The following is a 24,380-nucleotide window of genomic DNA, read 5'->3' as shown; positions in this document are numbered from 1 at the left end:
AACTAAGTTACTCAAAGGAGAAATTGTTTTTGTATAACTTGAGATACGTAATATTTACTAGTCGGGAAAAAATCACTTGTTTACCTTTACTAATTTCAACATGAATACAAGAGCCCATTTGGTCAGGGCTTCTTGCTAATAGCCAAATCATGATAGTATTGATCTTCCCACAACTCAACTTGACGAGTCAAATTAGCTTTTCTCTCAAGAACCTCTCTTAAAGCCTGAGGGTTATAAGGAGAAGGCATCTCACAAGGAGACTCTCCACTAGGAAACATCACCATCGACTCCGCCATGAAATCTTTCCACCGTCCCGTCGCCGGACAACCAATACTATCCGGAGTAATTTCCGTTGCTCCCCACGGGATCTCCGGCTTAAACTTCAAAAGTTTTGCATACTCGTTCATCAAATGGAACATGTAATCATATACGTATTCCATTCTCACTTCCTCTCTTATAAATATACTACCTTCTTCCCCTATCTTACGCGCCTAATAAAATCAATGGGTTAATTTAGTAACAAAACAAAACTCTATGGGGTCTACTTAAAATGAAATAAAACATACAAACCTGGTCCAAATGAGTATTCCCCCAATGTACGGCGAAATTGAGGGAAGTACACTTAGAGTTGTCTCTGATAGGCCAATAATGTTGTAATGGCATCATTCCTCGTATGTAAAAATCATAGAACTTTGGTCTCACGTATAAAGTCATCGAGTCACATGCCATTATATATTTCTCGCTCACTGACCATGCCCATCCTTCTATATAGATCTTGTATCTATATTCCAGTTTCACTAGCCAAATTTTAAAAATCGAAATTTGCAAATACATATCCCAAAACAAAAGAAAGCAAAGTAAAATAAAAAGTAACCTATAGGTGCATTGGTTCTCTAGGTTTGAGTTCTTGAATCCTTCTCTAGATTCTCTATCCCAATCCTTCACAATAATAATAAAATATTTATCATTTAAGATATTAAATAAATTCTAACACAGTATATCAAATTTAACTAGTATGTTGAGTATGGGAACCAGACCTGGATGTAGAGACGAGTGTTCCAATCTTGTTGTGCTGAGACGTTACATCTCAAAAGATCTCCTCTAGTAGGAGCCACATAAGGGTTGCCTCTCCAATAAGCATACGCCACGCGATCATTCCATTGCGTCATCTTATTCCCTTCTTCAATTGCCACAAGCGATTCAGCCCAAGGCTTTATATTAACCTCAGCCCTGGCCCAATAACAATAAAGCTCAGTGTAAAGCCCATATTTAATGGAGAGAATCTCATAATTAATATGATTAAACAAACGTGTGTTGCTTTCAGTTTACCATCCCCAGAAGGACCAATCAGGGAAGACGATATCCAAGCTGGCGTCATCTGAGCAGTAACGGAACAAAGGAGGCGGGGCCGGATGCTGTTGACCTTGAAAGTCTCTAGATCGGACGGTTGGTCTATCGTCAGGGTCAAACATGAGCTCAAGATCTGGCAGTCTACCAGGGTACCACCGTAGCAGCTGTACGATACCCCACATAGTAAAAACGTCTCTCGTCTGAATAGATTTTCTGTACTTCTTAACGTACACCCTCCCGTCGAGGATAACCACCCTGAAGTGCGCCGTCCTCCTCGCTTTCTCAAGCATCCCTCTCGTGATACCTGTCTCTTTCCATGGCCGTAGATCTTCGTGGATCCAACGGAAGTAAGAAGGACACGTGGATGGCCGCGAATGGTTGCTTCTTGCTTTGTTGTTATTGTTGTTTCTCGAGGAGCCGTCCTCGGGAGTTTGATGTCGTGTCTGGTTCTTCTGTACGCATTGGTTAGGGAACCTTTGGTTCGTGATTGGTTGTGATTTTCTGATTGCTGTTACTTGCTTCAGTCCTGCCAAAGTTGTCTTCAACAGAGACCAATATAACGAATAATTAGTAATTAAGTTTAACATTCACTTGATTGAAGAAAATTGTATATCTACATATATTAAAAAAGATTATGGAACTCACGAAATCGAAACAACCCAATAAGACTAAGAGACCAGCAGAGATGAAGATAGATGTGACGACGAACAGAGTAGCTTTTGCGATGCTTTTTGCTGGATTGGACGCCGTTTTAAGACAGACATAATTATGCTTGTTCGTTTGAGGATCGTTGTTGTTGATCCTCTTCATGCTAGCCCGTTGAAGCATGAATCTATATACCTATCTACTTCTGCCTTTATTTCTATATATATATATATATGCTTACAATTTAAACGTTCAACATGAAGGAGAAGAAAAACGAGAATCAGGCGAGATGAAGCGTTTTACCGGAGGCGATGGAGAAAGCTCAGAGGTTTTGATTTTGAGTTTTCGACTGGTGCGTTTCCACGAGGATTTTGAATCTTGTTTCACGTCTTCTTAGTTAGAAGGGTTAATGTGAATATCGTTTACTTTTTGTGTTCACATCTTTTTTGTGTTAATGAAGTTCATATCGTTGTTGTGTTAATATCATTTACTTTCTTTCTTTCTTGTTAGTTTTTTCGAAGGGTTAATGTTGGTGAATATTAAAGAAATTACAGTATTTTTATCAGTTTAGGGAAAATGGTCATCCATGTTCCAATGATCCTATATCACCACCACATATAGAGTCAGACAATGATACATCAGAGATACAAACGTTTTTGGTTTACCAAATAATCTGCTTACTACCATAAAAATAAAAATGTTAAGAGTTCAATTAAGTTTAAAGTCCTCTTTAAGAAAGTTTGTTATAAATGCTTTTAAATTTTGAAAAAAAGAATCCCCAACTTCGAAGAAAGAAGATAAAACCTTTATTAGTTACCCCCCATTAAATTAAAGTTAAGTGACATCAGAGACCATTATTCGACCACTCATTATACAAGACAGGTAAATAATCCTAAATAATTCCATGTTGCATACTTTATAAAAATATATTATTATTATTCTTAGAAAAACAAATCTACGGTACAGTCTTTACATATAGTACGTCTTTCCCAGGCTGTTTAAATCTCTGAACTTGTGTGAGTCTGTGATTAATGATTACCCTTAATCATCCTATTTAACTACTAGTACTACTTTATTGATTTGAAAAGAAGAAAAAAAAAAAAGCAGATTACAACGTTCTTTTTAATTAAACCCCAGCTGGGTAGGAAATTAAAATGCCCATTGGGCCGTTAAGATTCACTAAAAGGCCCAAACACTGACGAGAAATAAGAGATGTCTACATCTCACTTGAGTTGGTTTTTCTTCTAACACCAAACGAGCAAAGTCATAAATAACGGTCCCATCTATCACATGTCTTAACCGGTTTAATCACCTTCAATATACCACGCGTCTCTTTAACCGGAACGTTTTGTACACGCGCGCGGCAAAATTGGGTTAAAGGTCCAACTTGGACCGTCCAAGTCAAGTCCAATCCAAGACATTATCCATATCTGTCTTCCAGCGTGTCGACTCAGTGAGGCTCCACGTCACCCTTTTGTTCCATTTAAAACTCGAGTACTATTTTCTAGGTTCAACTTTTGTTTGGTTTGATAAGATTAGCAACTACATTAATTTTTTTTGTTTAGTTAAATTTTATTGGGATGTAGAGTTCAAATGAATTGGAAAAGTTAAGTTTTGTTGAATATATATCATCAACAAAAGAATGATACTATAATAGTATTTTTTTTTCCTAACAGAGGTGTGACTTGTGAGGTGGCATCATTGAACAACTTTACCTGTCGGCAGTGAGATGTTTAATCACATGGATCGCATCCAACGCGTAAGCAAAACTTTACAGCCGCACGATCACATGGGTACAAAAACATCAACGGTGAAGCAAAACAAAGTGTCTCACACAGATTAAACGCGCGTAGTACGCTCCACCGGTATAAGCTAACGGAGGATATAAAAACTCTCTTGTCATTAATTATTATTGGCTTAAAATTCGGAGATTTTTGTATTTTTCTCTTTCTTACAAGGAAAAAAAAACTAAAAACATTCTGTTCTTTGGCTGAGAGGTAATGGCGGAGGAACAAAAGACGAGTAAGGTTGACGTAGAATCTCCGGCGTTTGTAGCTCCGGCGAAGGAAGCGACTCCTGCTGCTCCGGTTGAAGTCGCGGAAGAGAAGGTTCACAATCCACCTCCTGTCGAGTCCAAAGCTCTTACCGTTGTTGAAAGTAAACTTTTTTTTTTTTATGTACACATGTGTTTGTGTTTATATATGGTAATCTTTCTACTTACGAGTACTATAAATTAGTATTTGAAATTGAGGGTTTAGATTTTTACTGCTTCATTAAGATGCCTGAGGCAGGTTGTGAATTCGTTTGGATAGGCTATATAGTCTAAAATCCATCAGAATTTAGAACTTTTCATGGCATTTGATTTTTTTTTTTTTCAAGAAAATTTAAGGTTTCCGAAGGGAAGATATTGTTAAAATATGATTAATTTTCTGTTTAAGGTAGAAAATTAATAAAGCAATGTTCCCTACGTGTTATCAAAAAGTATATGGGAATCATGACAATTAGTTGTGGACAGCTATGAATTAAGAAAGGTGGTGGTTTACTTTCTTAATATTCCTACATTTTTTTTCGTTTCTCTTAAAGTTGCCTTGCTCTTGGAATTTGTAATTAACAATTAACTAGTGTACTAACTTTTTGAACAATTTTCAGATTGCATTAGTTCATCTTATATCTCTTACTACTATCTTTGATTCTCTTTTAACTAAAGTTAAGTTGTTGAAGTAAATGTTGTGTTCTGCTTTGCTTTTTATGTGAAGTTTTCATTTCTATCTGGAAACTAGTTGGCCATGAATATAACTTTACTTGATGACCATATGTAATCTGATTAGCACATTAGAGCTATCCAGATATAACACTTACAGAACAAGTGAGCTTCTTGAACAAATGTCAATGTGTTGTACTTATAAGGGAGCTTCTTGCAGAACCCATCGAGGAGCATACACCGAAGAAAGCTTCAGCTGGTTCGGCCGATAGAGGTCAGCTAAACAACATTTTGATGTTTATGTTCTGGTTACTTAGTTCCCTAATTGACATCAAATGTAATGTGTGTTGGTTTTGGTCAGATGTGATACTTGCAGACTTGGAAAAGGAGAAGAAAACGTCATTCATCAAAGCATGGGAAGAGAGTGAGAAGTCTAAAGCTGAGAACAGGTACACTGACTTACTAAATAAAGTTTCATGATCTCTCCTTACTCAGAAGATTACTACTTCTTACAGATAATAATCAGCTAATGATCTTGAAATGATGACAATGCACAGGGCACAGAAGAAGACATCTGATGTGCATGCTTGGGAGAATAGCAAGAAAGCAGCTGTAGAAGCTCAACTCAGGAAGATCGAAGAAAAACTAGAGAAGAAAAAAGCACTTTACGGTGAGAAAATGAAGAATAAAGTAGCTGCAATTCACAAGGAAGCAGAAGAGAAGAGAGCAATGGTTGAAGCTAAGAAAGGAGAAGAGCTTCTCAAAGCTGAAGAAATGGCTGCCAAGTATAGAGCCACTGGTGTAGTACCAAAGGCAACTTGTGGATGTTTCTAAGTCTTTATTAAATTTGTCCCTGATCAGGTCATTGTTTGTAACAGTTCATCTCTGTTTCTTTCTTTTGTGTGATTAAACAGCTTTTTATAGTTTTTGGTTATTTGTTTGGTTGTGTGTCTTGTTTATATTTTGGGTAATTATGTGTAAAAAACAACATTAAAGTGAAAGATCTTATGGAGTATAATCGTATGAAGAAGCATCAATCATGGTTTGCTTTTTTGTTTGTTTCAGTTGTATGTCTGTTTACGAGCTCACATTTGATCCTTAGATTTCTGTAATGTTGAGAAACTTGACTCGACACACACACACATCAAGTAAAACCCTTAATAGATCAGACAACGCTGAAGACACAGGTGGATCTAGGAGCAATAAGCAAGAGAATGAAGTTAAAAAATGTCTTCTTCGATTTGATCTTACTATGAAATTCCTTCCTACGTCTTCAAGTCTTAAAACAAAAGAAACCAAGATAAGTCATAAAACACCCAAACCCAAAGTCAAAGGGTTCTTAGAATATGAAAATGAGAGAAGTGCAGCTTAAAGGTTCATATCATGCAGCAGAAGAAGTCTTCGAACCAAACCAAACCAAGCCAGTACTGCTTTGAAGGTTTAGCTAAAACCAAACGCTTCCATCGCCATCAACCACCTATACTGTCTCTTCTTGCCTCGGTACATTGCTCTGTGTTGCCTCCATATCTGGAACGAGATCGTGGCTGCCAAAGGTGAATGATTTGCCTCCTCAATACACCTGAACACTGACAAATCAATCATTGGGAATTTGGTCTATAAGCAATGCATGTTTGGTTTTAATGTCGAGATGCCTAGAGAGGGATTTGTCTCACCGGTTAATCCATCAATGCCTTGCCGGGTGGAGTATGTGCACCAGGTAGAAGTTACTGACAGTAGATTGCCTTGTCGATAAGTGAAGGTATTGGCTTGATTTCAGTTCCAAGTTCTTGCTCAGTTTGATACCTGTTGGAAACCAAATAAATGAGTAAGAAAGCTATAGCATGTTCGAAAAAAGAGGCCACACCAGTTGAAAGACAAAACCAGAACAAAAAACACGAACATTTTGAAGCGATCCTCATAAGTTACCAAATTCACAGCCAAACCAAGGTGTCCATATCGTCCCGATCTGCCTACCTGGTAATGTAATGAAGCAAAAAGAACATTCACAATATGAAAAAGAGAATGTGCTTAATATTTATAAATCAATATCAGTTTCCTTTACATACCCTGTGTAGATAGGACTCAGAAGTCCTAGGAAAATCAAAATTTATGACAACATTCACAGCTTGAATGTCAATCCCACGTGTAAACAAATCTACAACAGACAGACATTTCCCGTTAAACTTAAACACATTTGTCGCTATTCAAGTAAATGAGTAGCACTAAACGTACCAGTGCAAACAAGGTTTCTGCAAGCACCATTGCGAAAATCATGGAAAACCCTGTTCCGATGATCTTGAACCATTTTAGCATGGATATAGAAGCATGAGTAACCGAGTTCTGTGATTTTCTTGGCCAACAGCTCCACACGATTAACAGAGTTGCAAAAGATAATCGATTGGTTTATTTGGAGCTGCAGTTGATAAAACAATAACGCCGTATAAAGATCCACTACATTAAGTAGCCAGAAAATAAAGCATTTGGGTCTAGGGCTGTCTGAAAATCTGACCTTAGAGAATAGTGTATTCAGACAGTGCACCTTCTGTCTCTCTTCAACAAAAGCATAATATTGGGTAACACCTACAAGTGTGAGCTGATCCATGAGATTGATAATGTAAGGCTTCCTGAGATATCGATCCTTGAAGGACTTCACAGTGACAGGAAATGTAGCCGAAAACATCAGAATCTGACGGTTTTCTGGCAAGAACTGTATCAACTCCTCTATGGAAGGTTGAAATTCTACAGACAAAAGCTTGTCGGCCTGGTAAAGATGTTTACGAGTCAGAACAACGAGCTCACGAGAAAAAGAAAAATAGTCTATCCAATTTGCAAATATTTAGGATAACAGGAATTGAATTGTAGCTCAGGTATAGCAGACAAAAGAGCCAAAAAGAATCAGGAACTCACCTCGTCCATTACAAGCATGGTACAATCTTTCAAAACACACACACCCTTTTTGGAAAGATCTAATATTCTTCCAGGAGTTCCAACCAGCAAGTGCACAGGTTGATATAAACGCATGATATCATCTCTCAGACTGGTACCACCAGTGGTGACCATAACCTCAATGTTTAGATATTTGGAAAGCTCCTTACAAACCTGTGATGTCTGAAGGGCAAGCTCTCGGGTTGGAACTAGAATTACAGCTGCACAAGAAGATAGATCAACAAGGGGTAAACCCAGCAAGAAAGTAGCTTTATATAAATGGAAAGGAGGAGAGAAAATTGCTGAAAGGGAAGTAAACAAACCTTGAATGACATTGTTCTCTGGATCAATTTTCTCAAGGGTCGGAATGCAAAAGGCACCAGTCTTGCCTGTCCCGTTTTTGGCTCTAGCGAGAATATCACTGCCAGTCAAAGCAATAGGAATGCTTTCTTCCTGAATAGGTGAAGGCTTTTCAAAACCTTTCTCGTAAATTCCTCTAAGCAGATCTCTCTTCAAAAAGTAATCTTCAAATTCATTTCCTTTGGTGGCAGTCACATCCTGCAGACAACATGGAAAAAACAATGCTCTAAGGGAATGCCGTCTTCTCAAAACAAGGGTTGATAACTCAGGAAACCTTCAGAAGCAATTATTATATAAAGGAATCATATCATACCTCTGTCTGGTAACGATCATCTCGCGGAGGCAGCTTTAAGGTTGCCTTCCAGTCTTGGGTACTAATAAGCATGAAAATACACATAGTTGGTTAAGCTCAAAGTAGGCAGAACACTTCAAACACCACTACTACTTCACCACATCAAGAGCACCATTCATAACAACCATTCTTACGAACAATTACTTACTTAGAATCGTTGTTAGCTTCAGATTGAACCGTCTTCTCAACTTCATCTACGTAACTCGGATCACTAGGAAGCTGAGCGCGTCCTCCAGACCATTGTTGTTGTGGCTGTTGAATCTGTTGAGGATTGGTCTGTGGGTAAGACCGTTGAACGAACTGGTGAGCATCAGGTTGAGACTGGAGATACTGTGGAGGCTGAGTTTGAGATTGCTGCGGAAACGGAGAACGTGACTGAAGGTACTCTTGAGGCTGAGGCGGAGGCGGGTTAGGATTCGGAGTCCGTGATTGAAAATTAGGACCCGCCGCTCCAATCCCCGGAGGAAATCTTCCTCTATTGTTACTATTATTATTATTCATCACACAAATCCGATCTCCAAATAATACACAACAGAGAGAACCCTAATTTTACTAAGAAAATAATCTTCAACAGCTCAAAAGAGGCTGGCTTAAAAACAACAACTCGTAATGGAGATGATTGATTCAAAACTCCAAGGTAAGATCGGAACAACTAATCCACACAAAAACAAAACAAAAAAGGAGAATAATTGAAGAAGAAGAGAAATAATAAATTTTTCTCGGGAAAATTTGTCGTCTGGTTTACTGAGAAAGTGAAAGAAAGATACAAAACAAAACACAGAGACACAAACACTCGCCGCCGGAGTCGTTTCGTTGTTTTTTATTTTATGGATTTTTCCGTTTTTTTTTTTCTTATTTCACTCACTCTTATCCACTCCACATTATTTTTTCACTTATATAACCCCCATACTTTTCCATAATTCTAAATAAAACCCCATGTTTCTTAATTGTTTTTTTAATTATACTCCCTCTAATTTTTTTTTTTTTTAAATAGAGAGCTACCTACGGCTAAAAACGTCGAGAAAACCAAGTCCTTTCGTTTTAGCATTTACAATCCCAGATTTAGAATTTTGATTTTTGATCGACGTTAATTTTTTTAATGGTGGGTTCTCTCCTCTTTCGAATCTCTACCACTGGACCCAAAATTACCTCTCATTTCAAGACTTTTTTTTTTTTTGATAAATAAGAGACACATCTCTGAGATGAAAAAGAAAGGAAACAGAGATCGAGTTTTGTTTTTGTATCCTCGTCGTCGTGTTTGGTCGTCGTGTCTGGAGACTCAAACCGACCCCAACGAAGAAACAGCATTAATATAAGAAGAAGAGAAAAAATGTCGTTTACAGGAACATTGGATAAATGCAAGGCCTGTGACAAAACCGTCTATGTTATGGATCTCTTGACATTAGAGGGTAATACTTATCACAAATCATGTTTCAAATGCAGCCATTGCAAAGGCACTCTCGTGGTCAGTCTCTCTCTTTCTTCCTCCTCTGTTTTTTCTGACAAATGCTTTTTTTTTATAACATAAAGATGAAATCTTTGTAAACAGATAAGCAATTACTCATCAATGGATGGAGTTCTTTACTGTAAGCCACACTTCGAACAGCTTTTCAAAGAGTCTGGCAATTACAGCAAGAATTTTCAGACTGGAAAGACCGACAAGCCCAATGATCTGGTATCGTCTAATCTCTCTCTTCAAAGTAAGATTCATCTTTTTAGTTTCTTGTTCATCTGATCTTTTTTTGTTTCCCAAATGGATTCTGCAAGACTCGAACTCCGAGCAAGCTATCATCATTCTTCAGTGGAACACAAGACAAATGTGCCACTTGTAAGAAAACGGTTTACCCACTTGAGAAAGTAACAATGGAAGGAGAGTGTTACCACAAGAATTGCTTCAGGTGCGCCCACAGTGGTTGTCCTTTGACTCACTCTTCTTACGCTTCTCTTAACGGCGTCCTCTACTGTAAAGTCCATTTCAATCAGCTCTTCCTCGAGAAAGGGAGTTACAACCACGTCCATCAAGCTGCTGCTAACCACCGTCGATCCGCCTCTTCCGGTGGCGCTTCTCCCCCTTCCGATGATCTCAAACCTATCGACGACACCGACTCAGTTCCCGAGGCAAAAGAAGAGGAAGAAGCAGTCCCTGAAGCTGCTGGAGAAGAAGAAGAGGCTGAGCCCGTCGTTGAGTCTTGAATGTGGTGTTGAGGAACGAATCTTATCAGTTCCTTAAGTTTCATGCTTTTATATGCTTTTACGTTTGAATTGAGTAATTATGTATACAAAATTTGTTGTTGTTTGTTTCTGTATATTCTTGTAAAGTTTTAAGCCTTTTTTTTGGAGAGAATCTGTTTTGTAAACGAAAGCTTTAACATCAGATTTCTTTTTGAAGAGGTTATATCTTTGACCTTATTTTATTTGATGAATCAAAATTCAAAAACATACAGTATCCATAGTAGTACGCAACACACACTTCTCTCCATTCCTTGTAATGTAAACAATCAAAAGTTGCAAGATTTCGCCAAAGAAGAATCAAACTCTTGACACTGTTTCTCGAGATGGATAGTGTTTCAAGACATAAACAGAGCCTTGCATTTCGCCATTGTGTCATCTGGACTCGTAACTGCAGCAACAGAAACAATCCTACTTGTCATGAAAAATTATATTTATATCAATTAGACATTGTGTAAATATATCTAAGTAACTAACCTGAATGGCCAATTGTTTTTGGTGATTCATAGATTTCATAATCGTTTCCACCCTGCACAAGTTACAAGCAAAATTTTTTACTCATTGAGCTCAACGGAAACCATACAAGAAGTAACGAAGAGATTTGGAAAAGTTGAGTTGAGTTTTCTACCTCATAGGTTTTGTCACCGAAGAAATGGATTTCACTGAAGTCTTCCAGGTACTGCAAGCAGTAAGTCTTATCCCAACCTTTAGGGAAGACCTGAGTCATAACAATAAAAACAGATTCAGTAACTCAAAAAATAGATTATAAGGAATTGTCATCATCAACATTTTGATTCTACTCACATCGAAGCTAATCTGTCCTCCAATTGAGAAAGTAAGGTTAAGATGCGCAAACCGCTCACGAAGTTCAGCTACCATCTTTGGCCGGATGTCTTGAACCTTTTGAGACACGAAAAAGTCTTGAATGATAACAAAGAAAATTTCTATAAGAAACTGAAAAACAAAATTGTTTACTTTTTTACCTTATCATATCTCTCAAATTCGTCTCTTTCTTCTTGGCTGCAGTTGCGACCAATAGGTGATACATTGAGCATTCCATTACGGAATTCAATAAATGTTCCCCTATGTATACAAATTTCAAAAAGTAAACCATCTCTTCACTTTGCAAACATGACTATATATAGACTAGTAGATGGATCCACATTATACCTTTTAATTGGAATATCCAAGTCTGCAATGTAATGCAGCGTGAAGTTTATCAACTCCTGCATCATCAGTTTTACACAATCACAAACTATCCAGATACATATACTAAGCATACACTTCAACATCAATGAAACTACTAAAGAAACACTGAAGAAACTGCTGCTAACTATCACACATAAGGGACAATGATATGTGATTTACCTTGAGTTTATCTTCTCCAAGGTGCAGCTTCAGGCTCTGAGAAAAAAAGATACAAACTATTTAAGAAACAAAAGAAACGAGAAAACAACAATGTGGATAGGCAATTAAAAGCCGTTGTTACATATGCACCTGAATTCCAATGGATTTGCCATCTTTATGGGCAACAAGACCATTCTCAGAGAAACAATAATCATAGTCGTGAGTGACTGCAAAAATTTAACAAATTCAAAAGTTTCAGCTAAAACAGCTGGAGAATCACAAGGCAAAGACAAATGGAGCCAGATCTAAAATCCCCTCTTTAAGAAAAACAGATGAAAACTAAGACTAGGGGAAATCAAACACATTCCAGAATTTGAACTCAAGACAAAGAAGATAAAGATCAGCAGCTATACTATAGACTTGAAGGCTCTTCTGTATCCATGCTGTTGATGGATCTAGTCAAAAAGTCTATGTAGTTTTGTCTCCACTGTTAAAGGATCCATATAGTAGAGAACAGAACAAAAGAGACAATCCTCATCAATTTACGAAAAGATCCTAACTTTGAATACCAAAATCGAAAACTCTACCACAAATTACAGTTCTTTTTTTTGGGATCCGATCAGAGTCGTACCTGTTTTCCCAAGCTGCTCAGATATCTTGCTAAGATCAGATCCACCGACGACACCAATAGTGACGACCTGCAGCAACTCTCATAGACATTATATCGAACACTAACCAGGCATAAAAACACGACTGACTCATAGAAACGCAACTGAGCAAAGCAATCACATACCTTACGCAATTCTCGGATAAAATCTAGCAATTCTTGAGTAGCTTGCTTCCTTGGAGCTGTGAGAGTACCGTCGACGTCGAACAAAGCGATCACTCCGGGTTTTTTCGCCGCCATTGAAACTGGTTGGAGAAGGGATCGTGAAGGGGAAGAAGGATGTGAAGCGTTTTCAAAAGAGATAGAGATGATGATAATGGCGGAAGATGTGAGTGGATGGATTTATAAATTGGACCGATCTTAAGTTAAATCTAATCGAAACCAAACCAAAAGAGTGTCGCTTAAACTATGGTCCTCACTTTTCTTTTGTCCTAGAGATCAGTGATTGGTCGATAAAATAATCGTGACGCATTAAAATTGTAATTTCCTAAAATTCCTTATTCATGTTATTTTTCTTTTTCTTGTTCAATTCAAAATAAAACGTTGAAATCTTTTCTAAATTCTAAAAATTAAAAGTACTATTTTTTTTTCATTACTTTCAAAGGAAATTGGTATATAGCAAATATTTTAAATGCATCAAAAATATATACATGTAAGTTTATAAAAAAAAAAAAACATATACATCTTTTCATATATTTTAATTTTTTGTTACACTTTAATAAGTTATTTGGTAAAACCTTTTAATTCTCTAATATTGAGAAATAAAATAAGTTAAAATATGTGTATATAAGACTTTTTAGAATTTTTGGAAAATTTTCGCTGTTATATACAGTAAGACTTTAGAATTGTGGAGAAAAAGACTATACACTAGTGTACTTTGAATATTCTACGAGTACGACGGAAAAGAATATACCCTCGTAAAGTATTTTTCATGTATAGTTTTCTTTTTCTCTTAAATACGTTGACCCAAAAAACAATTGTCTATGAAGCAATTTAGGCCATTACTATAGATGAGACTTGAAAACTGAAGCACATGGGAAAGATTGTATACGGCGCCATCCATTTCCATTCTCTGTGCCATTTTCACATTTGCTATGCTAACATACACAATGCTGATTTCTTCAAAATTTATACAACATTTAACATTATACAAAATAGTAGTGAAATACAAGCAGTTTCTTTGACTCGTTACATTCTTGTGTCTGTGATCACTCTCAGTGTGCCAACGAGCTTTGTCACATCATTAACATTCAAAACTTGCATCCATTGCAGAAGCTTGACGACCTAAGAAACTTGAAAAGGAATTCTTCATTTGCATCTCCGGCGAAAGTACTGGGAAGTTTTCATTTGGCTCTGGCCTGCATTGAAGATGACAGCTTTCGGAAAATGACGAGGTTTTATGGCTTTAGGAGAATATAGCATTCACAAAGGCCTCAGGATCAAAAGGTTGGAGATCTTCTACAGCTTCTCCTACACCGATAAACTTTACAGGAATGCCTAATTCCTCAACCACACTGACCTGCAGTAAGATATGAAGAACCAGTTTCAATGACAGAGCTAATGAAAAATAAGAGCTTTAGGTGAGAGAGGAGATAAAAAAAATTACGGACTTCTTACCACACAGCCTCCTCTAGCAGAGCCATCTAGTTTCGTCAATATCAAACCGGTAATACCAACAACCTGACCAAAAACAAGTAGTGACCCAGAAACCTCAAGATTTTACAAAGCATTAATAGTTTGGGAGCCAGAGACACTAGATTTAGGTGGTTCCGTTTGGTACCTCGTTGAATTCTCTAGCTTGTGGAAGCATGTTTAAACCAGTGTTTCCATCAAGGACAAGTAGGATCTCCTAACAATTCCGTGAAAATTATATTTAGCTAACACACAATCAAAATTGGAGATAACACAATGGGAGAATATAAAGGATCACTCACATTGGGTGCACCAGAGACAACCTTGCCCACTGCTTTTTTGCACGCAATCAACTCCTCCATCAAGCTGTAATTAGTATGAAGACCTTACATAAAGAGTTGTAATGTTCCTCAGATCAGTCAAAACAGTGCAAATGCATGTTTTAAAGTCAACTAGCAAACTCTGATATGCTTACGTCCAGATGTGTCACACAATACAACATCATAACCTTCCTCCTTCCCTCTTTTCACAGCCTTTGAGAGAACTATTCAGAAATAAAACGTTTTGAAAATCAGCTAAAGTTAGTTATTTGCCCTCAACACTAACACTTACAAGCAAAAGAGCGCATTGGTTTCACCTGTTGTTGCTTTAGCCTTCTCTCCTTCAGCCACAACAATCTCACACCCAGTCCTCTCTGCCCATATCTCTAACTGGTCACTCGCTGCTGCTCTAAATGTATCACCTGCTGCCATTAATACCTATGACAATTCATCGCAGGATTGCTGATGAACATACTGATACTCTTAATTCCTATTTCTACCTATCCTAGTATATTCTCATTACCTATATAGGCAACCACTTTCTAATATCCCATCCAAATCTCAAGAGAAGAACAAAAAGGGTCTACATTGCAATCCAACATGAAACATGTACCTTAGTTCCTTCCTTCTGGAATCTATGAGCCAGCTTTCCTGAAAAACAAAAGCCAACTCTTACACATAAGATCTTTCTGTGGCTAAACCCAATGCAAACCAAGTTTTAGTCTTTTGAGTTCCAACTTGGTCTAAACCATTAATTATATATATTGCGATTATTTCCGTACCAAGAGAAGTAGTCTTCCCACCGCCATTCACTCCAACAATCATAACCACAGCTGGTTTCCTGATACACCATAGCATGTAACCAAACTTAAAACCCATTTGAAGAGAATCTAACATAGCATATAGCAAAATGAAGAGAACCTGAAACCCATTTGAAGCTCTGTCTTGCTGTTTTTCATAGCCAGCATTTCTAATACACTTCCTTTCAATGCATCCTACACCAATCACAATTTTGGATCAACTAAGCTATGAAACTTAATTCCTAACAATTAACGTGTGCTACATATATAGTACTATATTAGAATTAGATCAACCTTGATCTCGCTTCCTGATTTGAGCTTCCCAGACAAAATATCCTCTCTTAGCTTCTCAACAATTATAACCGTAATCTTGGGTCCAAAATCAGAAACCAAAAGCGCCTGAAATTTGCAAATTCCAAGATTAGATAACTCCATTTGCATCCTAAACCTAGAGAAATCGACAAATAAGAAATTAAGAGGTTTAAGAGGACCTCTTCCAATTCATCGAGAACTCGGTCTGTTTCGGCGAGGTTCCAGAAGAGCAAGAGCTCGTCGATGACTGCTAGATTCTCCCTAGTCTTGGAGAATCCGGAGAAAACCTTCTCCACGTCGCTTTTGGCCTTCTCCTTAATCAACCGACCAAGCCGCGTGAAGAATCCGCTCTTTCCGGCCGAGCACCGGAACCGGGTAACTGGTGGACGAAATTCACCTCTCTGAGGAATCCGTTCGGAGGAGAACGGCGACAAACATGCGGCAAGAAACGAGAGGTGAGCAGAGGAAGTTGCCATGGCGCCTCGCAAGTTTCTTTGTTCAAGAGAGAGAGACTTTGTTTACTCACTGGATATGATGCTTTTCGATACGCTGCGTTTTTGAGTTTGTATTGTTGCCCGTTATATTGGTGCAGGCTCACTATATTAAGCCCATTACATAAAATTATTATTATTATTTTTGATGTGAATTTCTCGAAATTTTGACCGTATGTAATTTTGATTAGATGAAATATTTAGTGTTACATTTAGCTTAAACAAATGAGGGGTGGTCTTAGTTTTATTTATTGCTATCTTTTGTTCTGTTCTCTAGCTACTATATATATATATATATATGGATCCTTTGAAAGTGGAGACAAACTAAATAGACCTTTCTTCTTCACATTTGATGTTAGATGCAATAAAGATTCGCATCAGATATTTCATTAGATGATAATTATTCTATAATTTTATCATTTTTTGAAGCTTCAAATTTATACAGAGCCGTCGCTAACAAAATTAGAAGGCCACCTAAAAGAAAATACTTTTAAATCATTCTGCAACTGTAGGAATCGAACCCGCCACCTATCACTCCTCCACCTAGCCTTTAACCAGTAGAGCTATAAGAGATTTTTGACCAAAATAGGGCCGAAATTTTAATTATTAGAACCGGGCCGCAAGCACATGCTTCACCAGCTTGGTGCTTGGGCCGGCTCATCATTACGCATTAGCTAGTAAAAGTAACGGTTCTTTTTCCGAAAAGGACCATCATTTTATTTGTTTTTCTTCCATTATCGTTTCATTTCTTTGTTGCTGCTTTTTTTTTTTTGCAGACGCCTTCGCCTACTTTGACAATTTATACTGCATATATAGTACATGCAAATTATGTTTTGCTAAGGACGACCAAAATTGAAAAGTCTGTAGTTGAACGTTTACTTTATAGGTTAATGCATCTTTTCTTTGTCTTTATGTATAGCATTTGTCTTATGTACTATTTGCTACACTAACAGCCGGAAGCACATATAACGTCATGGATATGACGTGAGTGTGAGCAAAATCGAGAACATGAACAATTACATCTCTGGACAAACCAAAACAAAAGAGAAAGAACAATTACATCTGTGGAAAAATCAAAATAAAAGAACAATTACATCTGTAGAAAAAAGTATAACAAAGTCTATTTTGCTGGTCAATTTGCTTTTAATAGTATGTTTGTACTATATATCACAATCATAAGAACCGTACATACAAATGTGTTACACACAAAAAAAAATATATAAATCAAATGACATAATCTTTTTTCCACATAACTGATAAGGTGGAATGAGTTTTTGATTTTTTCTTCCATCAATTCAATTGGTAAGTGGTAACCCTCCCTGACTTTATCCATATCTTAAATTGGTTTACTTTTCTTATGGTCAAGTTGCGACTCGACTAAGTCAGAAAGAGGTTGGCCGCTGAACAAATAAACAAACAGAAAGACTATAATATAAATAATCGATGTTGGAAATGCGCGGTTTATAAGAAAATTGCAACGATTTATTGTATTAGATAAAAGTCACAAACGCCCGAGTTCACATGGATTATTAAAACATGGTGTAGGGGTACTTTTTTCCCACTATTTTGTAAATTTACAACCACTCATATACACATGACACCTCTATTATACAACTAGTTGTTATTGAAATTTTGTGTCACTAACATTATATTTTAGTATCGTACGTTGACTGATATGTTGACTATAAGTACCACAGAATTTTTAGACGGTATCCATCCAACGAGCATGAGCCTACTGAATAATTTTGTTATGGGATAATCAAACAATTCATAGGTCTGCACCCTATACTTGTGTTCATTCATATTTCCATTTTGTTTTTGTTAAAGACGACCAAAAGTGAAAAGTCACGATTACTAGTCTTTGATTAAAACATTTTTAAATCTCTCAATCGGACTTACATTTGCTATGCGAGCGTACATATCTTAATTTCACGTCACGAAGATGACGTAACAACATGACATGTCAATACTCAATATATACAATAGACATTATATGTTATGAATCGCTTAAATAGTACGTAATCAAATAAAGCATTTTTCCGCTTAATGTTTCGTTTCAATTTTTGTTAGCGATGGATAACAATAACAGCTAGAGATACAATGTGTCAATGTCCATGGTAGACAATATTGACAGAATAACGTCGTTTTAGGTTTATTCCTTAGGCGATAACATTTTGATGATTTATTTCTGTTATTTGTTATTTGTATCGTCGAGTCAACATTATTGAAAAGAAAAACACAGTTTTGATGTCCGTTACTATCGCCCAACAAACCCCCATGTACAATGAAATGTATTTACATTGTCATGATCACATGCACCAGTCCAACAATTAGTCTATTAGATTTCAATTATTGAAATATAAAACATTTACTTTGGTTATCTCGACACATGTAGATCCGATCGATAAAGGGAGATGTCTGAAACAATTACCGGGAATTTCTCAAATTAAAACTTTATTCTATAAACAGCTATAAGAATCATAAAACTATATATAGGTTAGTGGAAAATGATACAAAGACTTGCTATTTGCTGGTCAATTATCTATTAACGAGTACAGCTATAAGAATCGTACACATGTGTTTAAGAGTTAAGTATATATCAAATCACATCTTTTTCCACATTCGATAAAATGAAATGAACTAAGAAGCAACTAAAATTTCGGAAAAGAAAAAGGAAAAGAAAACGACAGATATGTTTTCTTTATCTATTAACGAAAGAAAAGAACAACAAAATCCTCGATATCATTCAATGATGAAATGCTTGAACATTAGATCTATGGATTGTTTCATGATTTTGTCGTACGTCCATATATATTTCAGTTTTGACTAAAATATGTAGTTAGTCTCATTCGACACAATATAGTGAATCTAGTTTTGAACCGTAGCAGGGTAAAAAGGAGAGAACAAATGGTTATTTTCTTCCTAAAAACTCTTAGCTTAAATATGAACATCCAAAAGAAAGATGAATTAATTTGAACATATATAGGATCTAACGATAACAATTTGTTGGTATGTATGCGCGCGACTATATATAATTCTCATATACAATATTAATCTCAATCGACAAAATTATTGGTATTAATTCATTCTCTTTGAATATTTTAAAAGTGCAATTTATATGAAAAGCAATAGTTGCATACGTCAACTTTACCTTGTAAAATACAATTCGTCTTTTTCCCGCAATCAACCAAAACTATTTACGGACATAACACTGAACCCTCAAGTCAACACGACAACATTGTAGAAGACGTACTGTATCACTGATAAGTGTTTTATGAAATAACGAGGCAAAACCTCATAAATTTCCAGAAACAATCTGTAATGGTTATTCATCACTGCAAGCTAAGCCCAACAGTCATATTATATTCGGTCATATATATAATACATATTTATGACCATGGTACCATCTGGCGAATAATCCATAAAAATTAAGGTACGTACTCGTTATTAGCATCGTGGTTAGTTTTTAAACTTAATTTTCAAATAGGGATGTAATATATGATTTTTTCCACAGTTACTTTAACTTACGTCTAGATGCTCATGATGGTTTTTAACAATTAAAAAGAGAAGATGCACATCATGACGTCCGTAATTAACGTTTTTTACGTATGACTATAATATGCATGCAGTCATTTGTGTATGTGTTTGTTGGCCAAGATTTCCAAAGACTCGTTTCTACCTATCCCAGCTATTGCCTACACTGACTGTTTGAAAGTGGATGAATCACGTAACTAGATTATTATACCAATTTGTATTATTTGACTAGTCAGTATGATTTATATATACGCAAATGTGAGAAAATGGCTATAGTGTGTACTCGGACGGTAAGTTGTTCTTCCTCTAAACCCAACGGCCATTGCAGCTCTTCGTGTTAACGAGAGGGGTTTAATGGCTCTTTTTTTTTTTTTTTTGACAATCAGGGGTTTAATGGCTCTTTATATGATTCTATCACTATATTATAAGACGTCCAATCACAATAATAGTCTCACAAAAGTGAAGATACGAGGTTAATTTCTATTAAATCTGTTATATTCTGTGCTGAAACTGTGATATTGAGAATTTGAGATTAATACGAACTGGCCAACGATCAGAGTAGCATGTTTTTAATGTCGTCTAGTTTGGTGCAGAAAAACGAAAAACGCGTGCCCACGTACGTTTGAACAGAATTAAACCTGAAACTTCGTTCGAATTGTAGTTTCAGTTTCCTTCAATTACAAGTCAATTTAATCGCTTGTGTACAAGACACGTGCCGTATCAACGACTCCAACAACTAGCGCCAAAGACTTTCTCAACGATTACGTTCCACGTACGCAATGTCTTCCTTGAGATCAAACTAAAGCTAGCTTGGCTACAACGTACTTTCATAACGTTTACCAAAACAAAAAACAAAGGTACTTTCATAACTTTCCTCAAACTAAGTTTCTAATTCCGTGAATGCACTTGTTGATAAATATTAATTTTAAAAGACATTCGTGAAAATATTATAATGCCTGGGGCTAATTTTTAATCCTTTTTTCGGAAAATCAAAAACTTTTAGACAAAATAATTTTTTTTTTTAAAAAGCAAAATTGTAGAGGTCTTCTGTAGTGGAGAGACGCGCCCTTTCTTTAGAAAAAGCTACTGAATACTTTACAAAATAAAAATAAACGATTTTTGTCCAAAATAAAATAAAATAATAACGATTAATTAATAAGGAAAATTAGGTGGATATACGTAATTAATATCGTGATGTAATCAAAGCAAATTAAATAATTTGCAGCAAGACGCACCATTTTATTAGATGTAGACACGCCGCACACCACCGTTGATCGTGCCACCGGCCAAGCGTCCAGGAACCATCCGATCGAACACCTCATCATTCCCATCTCTCTCAAACAAAAAAACATATCTAAATATATCATTACAATTTTCATCCCCTGAGTAAGAATAAGAATAAGAATAATAATTTATGTTATTATTATGTTTAAAAAAAAAATAATAATTTATGTTTAAAAAATCAAATCCAGAATAAGAATATATATATATATATATATATACCCGTTAAGCGAAATATATGATTTTAAAAAAGAAAGAATATATTCCCATTATTTGATTAAATAAATTTAAAACCATACAACGGTCGAAAACTCGAAATGACTAAAGTTGACAAAACAAAACAACAATAGTTGAAATTTCCCAGAAAATAAGATACTAGTTAAAAACAAACACACTATTAGAAAGTGAGTGGAAACAACGACGAAAAAAGCGTGCCTCTTCTTCATTGGTCAATTTGGCTTAAGCCTACATATACACTCTCTCTCACTCATTTTCTCAATTTCAAGATACAAAACAATAAGGGAATCTCTTGCAAAGAGGATTAGACTTACACATACACTGATACACATATACACACACATAACATATAAAGAGACCATGTCGTCGTATTCAACAATGAAACGATCACTGGAGGTTGAGGTAATCTCAGCAGAAGGACTCAAGGTTGATCGTAAACCATTGAAGAAAAAAACATTCAGCGTCGTCAGTATCGACGATAAACATTCTTGGAAGTCCAATTTGGATGATTTGGGTGGGAGCTGTCCGGTTTGGAAATACAAATTCGATATTGAGATGCCAATAAACGGAAGCGTAAGGTTCATCTCCGTGGACGTATTCTATCGAACGAGCAATGGAGCTGAGAAACTTGTTGGACACGCCAAGATTCCCGTGACGGACTTCATGGGAGGTTTTGCTCCACAAGGGCATTTGAATTTCTTGAGTTACAGGTTGAGAGATGACTATGGTGACAAATGCGGGATCATCAACGTGTCAATCATGGTAAAACCTGACGGTAGTTATAATGATCATAAATCGATATTACCGTTGCCGTCTTCTTCCTTTGCGGCATGTTCTTCGCAAGCTGCTGCGGCGACCAATAATCAAATGTGGAGACAGAGGACATCAATGGCTTCGACTGCTGGTTATGGTGGTGGTCGTGTAGTCACCGGAGTTCCTGTTTGGTGTGCGTATCAACGCCCTTCTTGATTTTTTTCCTCCTTCTAATTTTCTCGTATGTTTGCACATATTTAATATCTTGACATTTTTTTTTGCCATATTTTTATTCCAAAATTGGGATTCTGGGGGAAAAAAAATTCTGATAAATTTAAGTATTATGAAATAAATCAATAAGAAAACCCTTTTTTTACTTGGAATTCTTGTGATGAATTAATTAACTCATGCTACAAAGCTTCAACAATCGTCTTTTTCTTGCGACTCAGATTTTGTAATTTAAATCAACAGAAACACACAAAAATTATAGCTTTGTATAAGATTTTTAAAAAAAATAAAAATAAATGTGAACCAATTAGATAGGATATATACCCATTTCCACTTAAATGTTTTGACTATATATATTATTTGTGCACAGTGGTCAACAAAAAGAATTAGTCGTCTGGTGGTTACTTTGTAAGTAAAACTTGGTGAAGGCCGGGTTCGACACCTAAGACGCGGAGCTGTGAGGATTATAGCGCATAATGATGGATTTGGGTTCATCACTAACGTCTGATTCACAGACGAGTAAGGTGCGCACCTGAGCTTTGAATTCTTCTTTTTCTTTTCCTTCTCATTTTCTGGTCTTGTTTATATATTACATACACTAAAAGATATATTTATGTAATAGTTGTACCAGAAAAAGATATATGTAATAATTGGCTACTAATGATGGAATAATGAAAATGTACGTCAAATGGATAAGAGTAAACTAAACACTATATTTATCCTACTTTTTATTTGGTAACCATTTTTTTTACATATGGTTAATCTATATATCTTGGGTCCAACCTTTAGATATTAAATACTAATTTTGATAAATAATTGACATTAGGAAGTTGAATTATTTATTACGTTTTGTAACGTGTAAAGAACGTTTCTTCAATCGATTTGGTGAAGCTTTCGGGCGTCTACTACATTCACATTTCACATGTGCATATGAAGACGACTTCTCTCTTATTGCAAACACTAAAACCACACGTCAAAACCTCAATTATTATATAAAATTATAATCTCGACATGTTATTAAAAACAGTTGTGTAATATAATTAACTATTTATTTGATGCATTTACACAACAAAATAGTAGAGAAAGAGCTCAAGCCCCTCACGTTGTCTCAAGTTTCCACCACGATACTAAAGCTCAAAAGTTTAACAGTGGAGAGAGTCTAAAATCACCGATAAATGAATCTGACTGGAGAAAACTTTGATCATACTGCATCGTTGCCATTTTGTTCACCGGTTTTAAGGATGTTGAATTTGCAGAGAGGGCAAGTGGCATTAATGCATAGCCATTTGTCTATGCAAGCTTCATGGAAATGGTGTCTGCATGAAAGTTCTCTCAGCTCTGTTCCATCTTTATAGTCACAGAGACAAATGCTACATTTCCTGAAAGAGGCAAAGATTCATTTGTTTTGGATCCGGATGCATGGGTTAATACTATTACTAAACTTACAGCTTCGTCGCTTGATAGCACACGCTTGTTGGAGAATCAACACCAAGTTGAGTCATTATCCCTCCATGAGTTTCTCATATCTTACCGCTCACTTTCTCCGAGTTTCTTACCATCAGAAACTTGAATTTCGGGAGCCTCTCTATCTCCTCATCCGATACGCCTTCCTAAAACATCAAGAAAGCATCAGAAAAAAGCCTCTTGCCCATACACAACTAAACACAATCTATTGTTTTGACGTACTCGATCTGCCAAAGCGTACAATACCGCAATGATGCAAGGCAAACAACAATACCAATAAGACAAGCGACAGCAACGCAAAGGACCACATTGATAACATCAAAGGCAAGAAACGCGACACATAGCCTGCAGAGCAGATAAACATATAAGTACACATATATGAAACCAGAGAATCCATTTAAAGTCTCAAACAAAGCAGAAGAAGAAGTTTGTTGAGTGTGTACAAAACCAACCAGTAGAGTTGAGGTGAACTATATAGGAGGGAGTTCTGCAGAATCAGCAGTGACCCAACAAAACCCAATGATACATCAAACAAACGAGAAGATTGCATTTGCTGATTCCAGGTGCTTAGTAAGACTAGAAACAAGAGAACATTAAGAAGATCAAATAACATTCAATGGAAGAATAACGAAAGAACGAATCAAGCTTAAAAGCTTCTTAACCTAGTTCTACTAAGGCATAATCACACTAAAGGTTATACCCACTGTTATAATATGAACTCCGTGAGTATTAACATTAACCGAAGGACAGTA

At 36.3% G+C, this 24,380-nt stretch overlaps 7 protein-coding genes and 1 non-coding gene across 12 annotated transcripts; 4 read left to right on the top strand and 4 right to left on the bottom strand.

Moving 5' to 3' along the window:
• Positions 1–26: 26 nt before the first annotated feature.
• Positions 27–2,838, bottom strand: LOC104783158 (uncharacterized). Of its 2 annotated transcripts, XM_087512055.1 has the most exons (7): positions 2,299–2,469; positions 1,996–2,212; positions 1,330–1,889; positions 1,038–1,230; positions 875–939; positions 571–781; positions 27–491 (listed from the first exon to the last, which is right to left on the bottom strand). In XM_087512055.1, exons 2-7 carry the CDS (start codon positions 2,176–2,178, stop codon positions 123–125), a joined length of 1,581 nt encoding a protein of 526 aa, XP_087368181.1. In that variant the 5' UTR covers positions 2,179–2,212; positions 2,299–2,469; the 3' UTR covers positions 27–122. The 2 variants fall into 2 exon arrangements, with proteins under 2 accessions (XP_087368181.1, XP_010506562.1); XM_010508260.3 differs by having other exon boundaries at positions 1,996–2,838.
• Positions 2,839–3,657: 819 nt separating this feature from the next.
• Positions 3,658–5,760, top strand: LOC104783157 (remorin). Its single transcript, XM_010508259.3, has 4 exons — positions 3,658–4,152; positions 4,917–4,970; positions 5,058–5,145; positions 5,254–5,760. Exons 1-4 carry the CDS (start codon positions 3,996–3,998, stop codon positions 5,528–5,530), a joined length of 576 nt encoding a protein of 191 aa, XP_010506561.1. The 5' UTR covers positions 3,658–3,995; the 3' UTR covers positions 5,531–5,760.
• A 151-nt stretch (positions 5,761–5,911) lies between these two features.
• Positions 5,912–9,237, bottom strand: LOC104783156 (DEAD-box ATP-dependent RNA helicase 6). 2 transcript variants are annotated; one of them, XM_010508257.3, is made up of 10 exons: positions 8,482–9,237; positions 8,295–8,355; positions 7,945–8,179; positions 7,604–7,842; positions 7,206–7,457; positions 6,929–7,109; positions 6,763–6,851; positions 6,597–6,670; positions 6,370–6,499; positions 5,912–6,275 (listed from the first exon to the last, which is right to left on the bottom strand). In XM_010508257.3, exons 1-9 carry the CDS (start codon positions 8,832–8,834, stop codon positions 6,421–6,423), a joined length of 1,563 nt encoding a protein of 520 aa, XP_010506559.1. In that variant the 5' UTR covers positions 8,835–9,237; the 3' UTR covers positions 5,912–6,275; positions 6,370–6,420. The 2 variants fall into 2 exon arrangements, with proteins under 2 accessions (XP_010506559.1, XP_010506560.1); XM_010508258.3 differs by having other exon boundaries at positions 5,912–6,282; positions 8,482–9,202.
• An 84-nt stretch (positions 9,238–9,321) lies between these two features.
• Positions 9,322–10,770, top strand: LOC104783154 (LIM domain-containing protein PLIM2a). Its single transcript, XM_010508255.3, has 3 exons — positions 9,322–9,798; positions 9,883–10,008; positions 10,101–10,770. Exons 1-3 carry the CDS (start codon positions 9,664–9,666, stop codon positions 10,524–10,526), a joined length of 687 nt encoding a protein of 228 aa, XP_010506557.1. The 5' UTR covers positions 9,322–9,663; the 3' UTR covers positions 10,527–10,770.
• On the bottom strand, positions 10,710–13,055 carry LOC104783155 (phosphomannomutase). Its single transcript, XM_010508256.3, has 10 exons — positions 12,703–13,055; positions 12,541–12,607; positions 12,060–12,136; positions 11,931–11,966; positions 11,733–11,788; positions 11,546–11,645; positions 11,367–11,462; positions 11,191–11,280; positions 11,040–11,091; positions 10,710–10,953 (listed from the first exon to the last, which is right to left on the bottom strand). Exons 1-10 carry the CDS (start codon positions 12,814–12,816, stop codon positions 10,901–10,903), a joined length of 741 nt encoding a protein of 246 aa, XP_010506558.1. The 5' UTR covers positions 12,817–13,055; the 3' UTR covers positions 10,710–10,900.
• Positions 13,056–13,692: 637 nt separating this feature from the next.
• Positions 13,693–16,212, bottom strand: LOC104783152 (cell division protein FtsY homolog, chloroplastic). Of its 2 annotated transcripts, none has more exons than XR_015597746.1 (11): positions 15,820–16,189; positions 15,623–15,727; positions 15,450–15,523; positions 15,311–15,369; positions 15,142–15,179; positions 14,846–14,950; positions 14,684–14,752; positions 14,511–14,593; positions 14,357–14,425; positions 14,194–14,256; positions 13,693–14,095 (listed from the first exon to the last, which is right to left on the bottom strand). XR_015597746.1 is itself a non-coding variant. In XM_010508254.3 (11 exons), exons 1-11 carry the CDS (start codon positions 16,114–16,116, stop codon positions 13,982–13,984), a joined length of 1,092 nt encoding a protein of 363 aa, XP_010506556.1. In that variant the 5' UTR covers positions 16,117–16,212; the 3' UTR covers positions 13,693–13,981. The 2 variants fall into 2 exon arrangements, 1 of the variants encoding a protein (XP_010506556.1); XM_010508254.3 differs by having other exon boundaries at positions 14,846–14,966; positions 15,820–16,212.
• A 5,159-nt stretch (positions 16,213–21,371) lies between these two features.
• Positions 21,372–22,888, top strand: LOC104783151 (BON1-associated protein 2-like). Of its 2 annotated transcripts, XM_010508253.2 has the most exons (2): positions 21,372–22,129; positions 22,535–22,888. In XM_010508253.2, the coding sequence occupies exons 1-2, from the start codon at positions 21,544–21,546 to the stop codon at positions 22,552–22,554; spliced, it is 606 nt and encodes a 201-aa protein (XP_010506555.2). In that variant the 5' UTR covers positions 21,372–21,543; the 3' UTR covers positions 22,555–22,888. The 2 variants fall into 2 exon arrangements, with proteins under 2 accessions (XP_010506555.2, XP_010506554.2); XM_010508252.2 differs by lacking the exon at positions 22,535–22,888 and having other exon boundaries at positions 21,383–22,312.
• On the top strand, positions 22,617–22,704 carry LOC147946404 (small nucleolar RNA snoR114). Its single transcript, XR_015597974.1, has one exon. It is a non-coding gene; the product is annotated as a small nucleolar RNA snoR114 (small nucleolar RNA).
• Positions 22,889–24,380: the final 1,492 nt, after the last annotated feature.

Source organism: Camelina sativa, chromosome 4 (assembly GCF_030686135.1).
Source record: "Camelina sativa cultivar CO46 ecotype springtype chromosome 4, ASM3068613v1".
NCBI lineage: Eukaryota > Viridiplantae > Streptophyta > Magnoliopsida > Brassicales > Brassicaceae > Camelina > Camelina sativa.
Note: the sequence above shows the minus strand (reverse complement) of the source record. Positions and strands in the feature narration are given on the sequence as shown.

Coding starts and splice junctions, on each gene's coding strand:
- LOC104783158 (XM_010508260.3), bottom strand. CDS start 2,178: ATGCTTCAACGGGCTAGCATGAAGAGGATCAACAACAACGATCCTCAA. Junction 940..1,037: donor ACACTCGTCTCTACATCCAG/GTCTGGTTCCCA, acceptor ATTATTGTGAAG/GATTGGGATAGAGAATCTAG. Junction 782..874: donor GAGAACCAATGCACCTATAG/GTTACTTTTTAT, acceptor ACTGGAATATAG/ATACAAGATCTATATAGAAG.
- LOC104783157 (XM_010508259.3), top strand. CDS start 3,996: ATGGCGGAGGAACAAAAGACGAGTAAGGTTGACGTAGAATCTCCGGCG. Junction 4,153..4,916: donor AGCTCTTACCGTTGTTGAAA/GTAAACTTTTTT, acceptor AGCTTCTTGCAG/AACCCATCGAGGAGCATACA. Junction 4,971..5,057: donor AGCTGGTTCGGCCGATAGAG/GTCAGCTAAACA, acceptor GGTTTTGGTCAG/ATGTGATACTTGCAGACTTG.
- LOC104783156 (XM_010508257.3), bottom strand. CDS start 8,834: ATGAATAATAATAATAGTAACAATAGAGGAAGATTTCCTCCGGGGATT. Junction 8,356..8,481: donor GAAGCTAACAACGATTCTAA/GTAAGTAATTGT, acceptor CATGCTTATTAG/TACCCAAGACTGGAAGGCAA. Junction 8,180..8,294: donor ATGATCGTTACCAGACAGAG/GTATGATATGAT, acceptor TGTTGTCTGCAG/GATGTGACTGCCACCAAAGG.
- LOC104783154 (XM_010508255.3), top strand. CDS start 9,664: ATGTCGTTTACAGGAACATTGGATAAATGCAAGGCCTGTGACAAAACC. Junction 9,799..9,882: donor ATTGCAAAGGCACTCTCGTG/GTCAGTCTCTCT, acceptor CTTTGTAAACAG/ATAAGCAATTACTCATCAAT. Junction 10,009..10,100: donor CCGACAAGCCCAATGATCTG/GTATCGTCTAAT, acceptor GGATTCTGCAAG/ACTCGAACTCCGAGCAAGCT.
- LOC104783155 (XM_010508256.3), bottom strand. CDS start 12,816: ATGGCGGCGAAAAAACCCGGAGTGATCGCTTTGTTCGACGTCGACGGT. Junction 11,463..11,545: donor AATTTGAGAGATATGATAAG/GTAAAAAAGTAA, acceptor GTGTCTCAAAAG/GTTCAAGACATCCGGCCAAA. Junction 11,092..11,190: donor TCGGTGACAAAACCTATGAG/GTAGAAAACTCA, acceptor TAACTTGTGCAG/GGTGGAAACGATTATGAAAT.
- LOC104783152 (XM_010508254.3), bottom strand. CDS start 16,116: ATGGCAACTTCCTCTGCTCACCTCTCGTTTCTTGCCGCATGTTTGTCG. Junction 14,753..14,845: donor GAAGGCTAAAGCAACAACAG/GTGAAACCAATG, acceptor ATTTCTGAATAG/TTCTCTCAAAGGCTGTGAAA. Junction 14,594..14,683: donor ATTGTGTGACACATCTGGAC/GTAAGCATATCA, acceptor TCTTTATGTAAG/GTCTTCATACTAATTACAGC.
- LOC104783151 (XM_010508252.2), top strand. CDS start 21,544: ATGTCGTCGTATTCAACAATGAAACGATCACTGGAGGTTGAGGTAATC.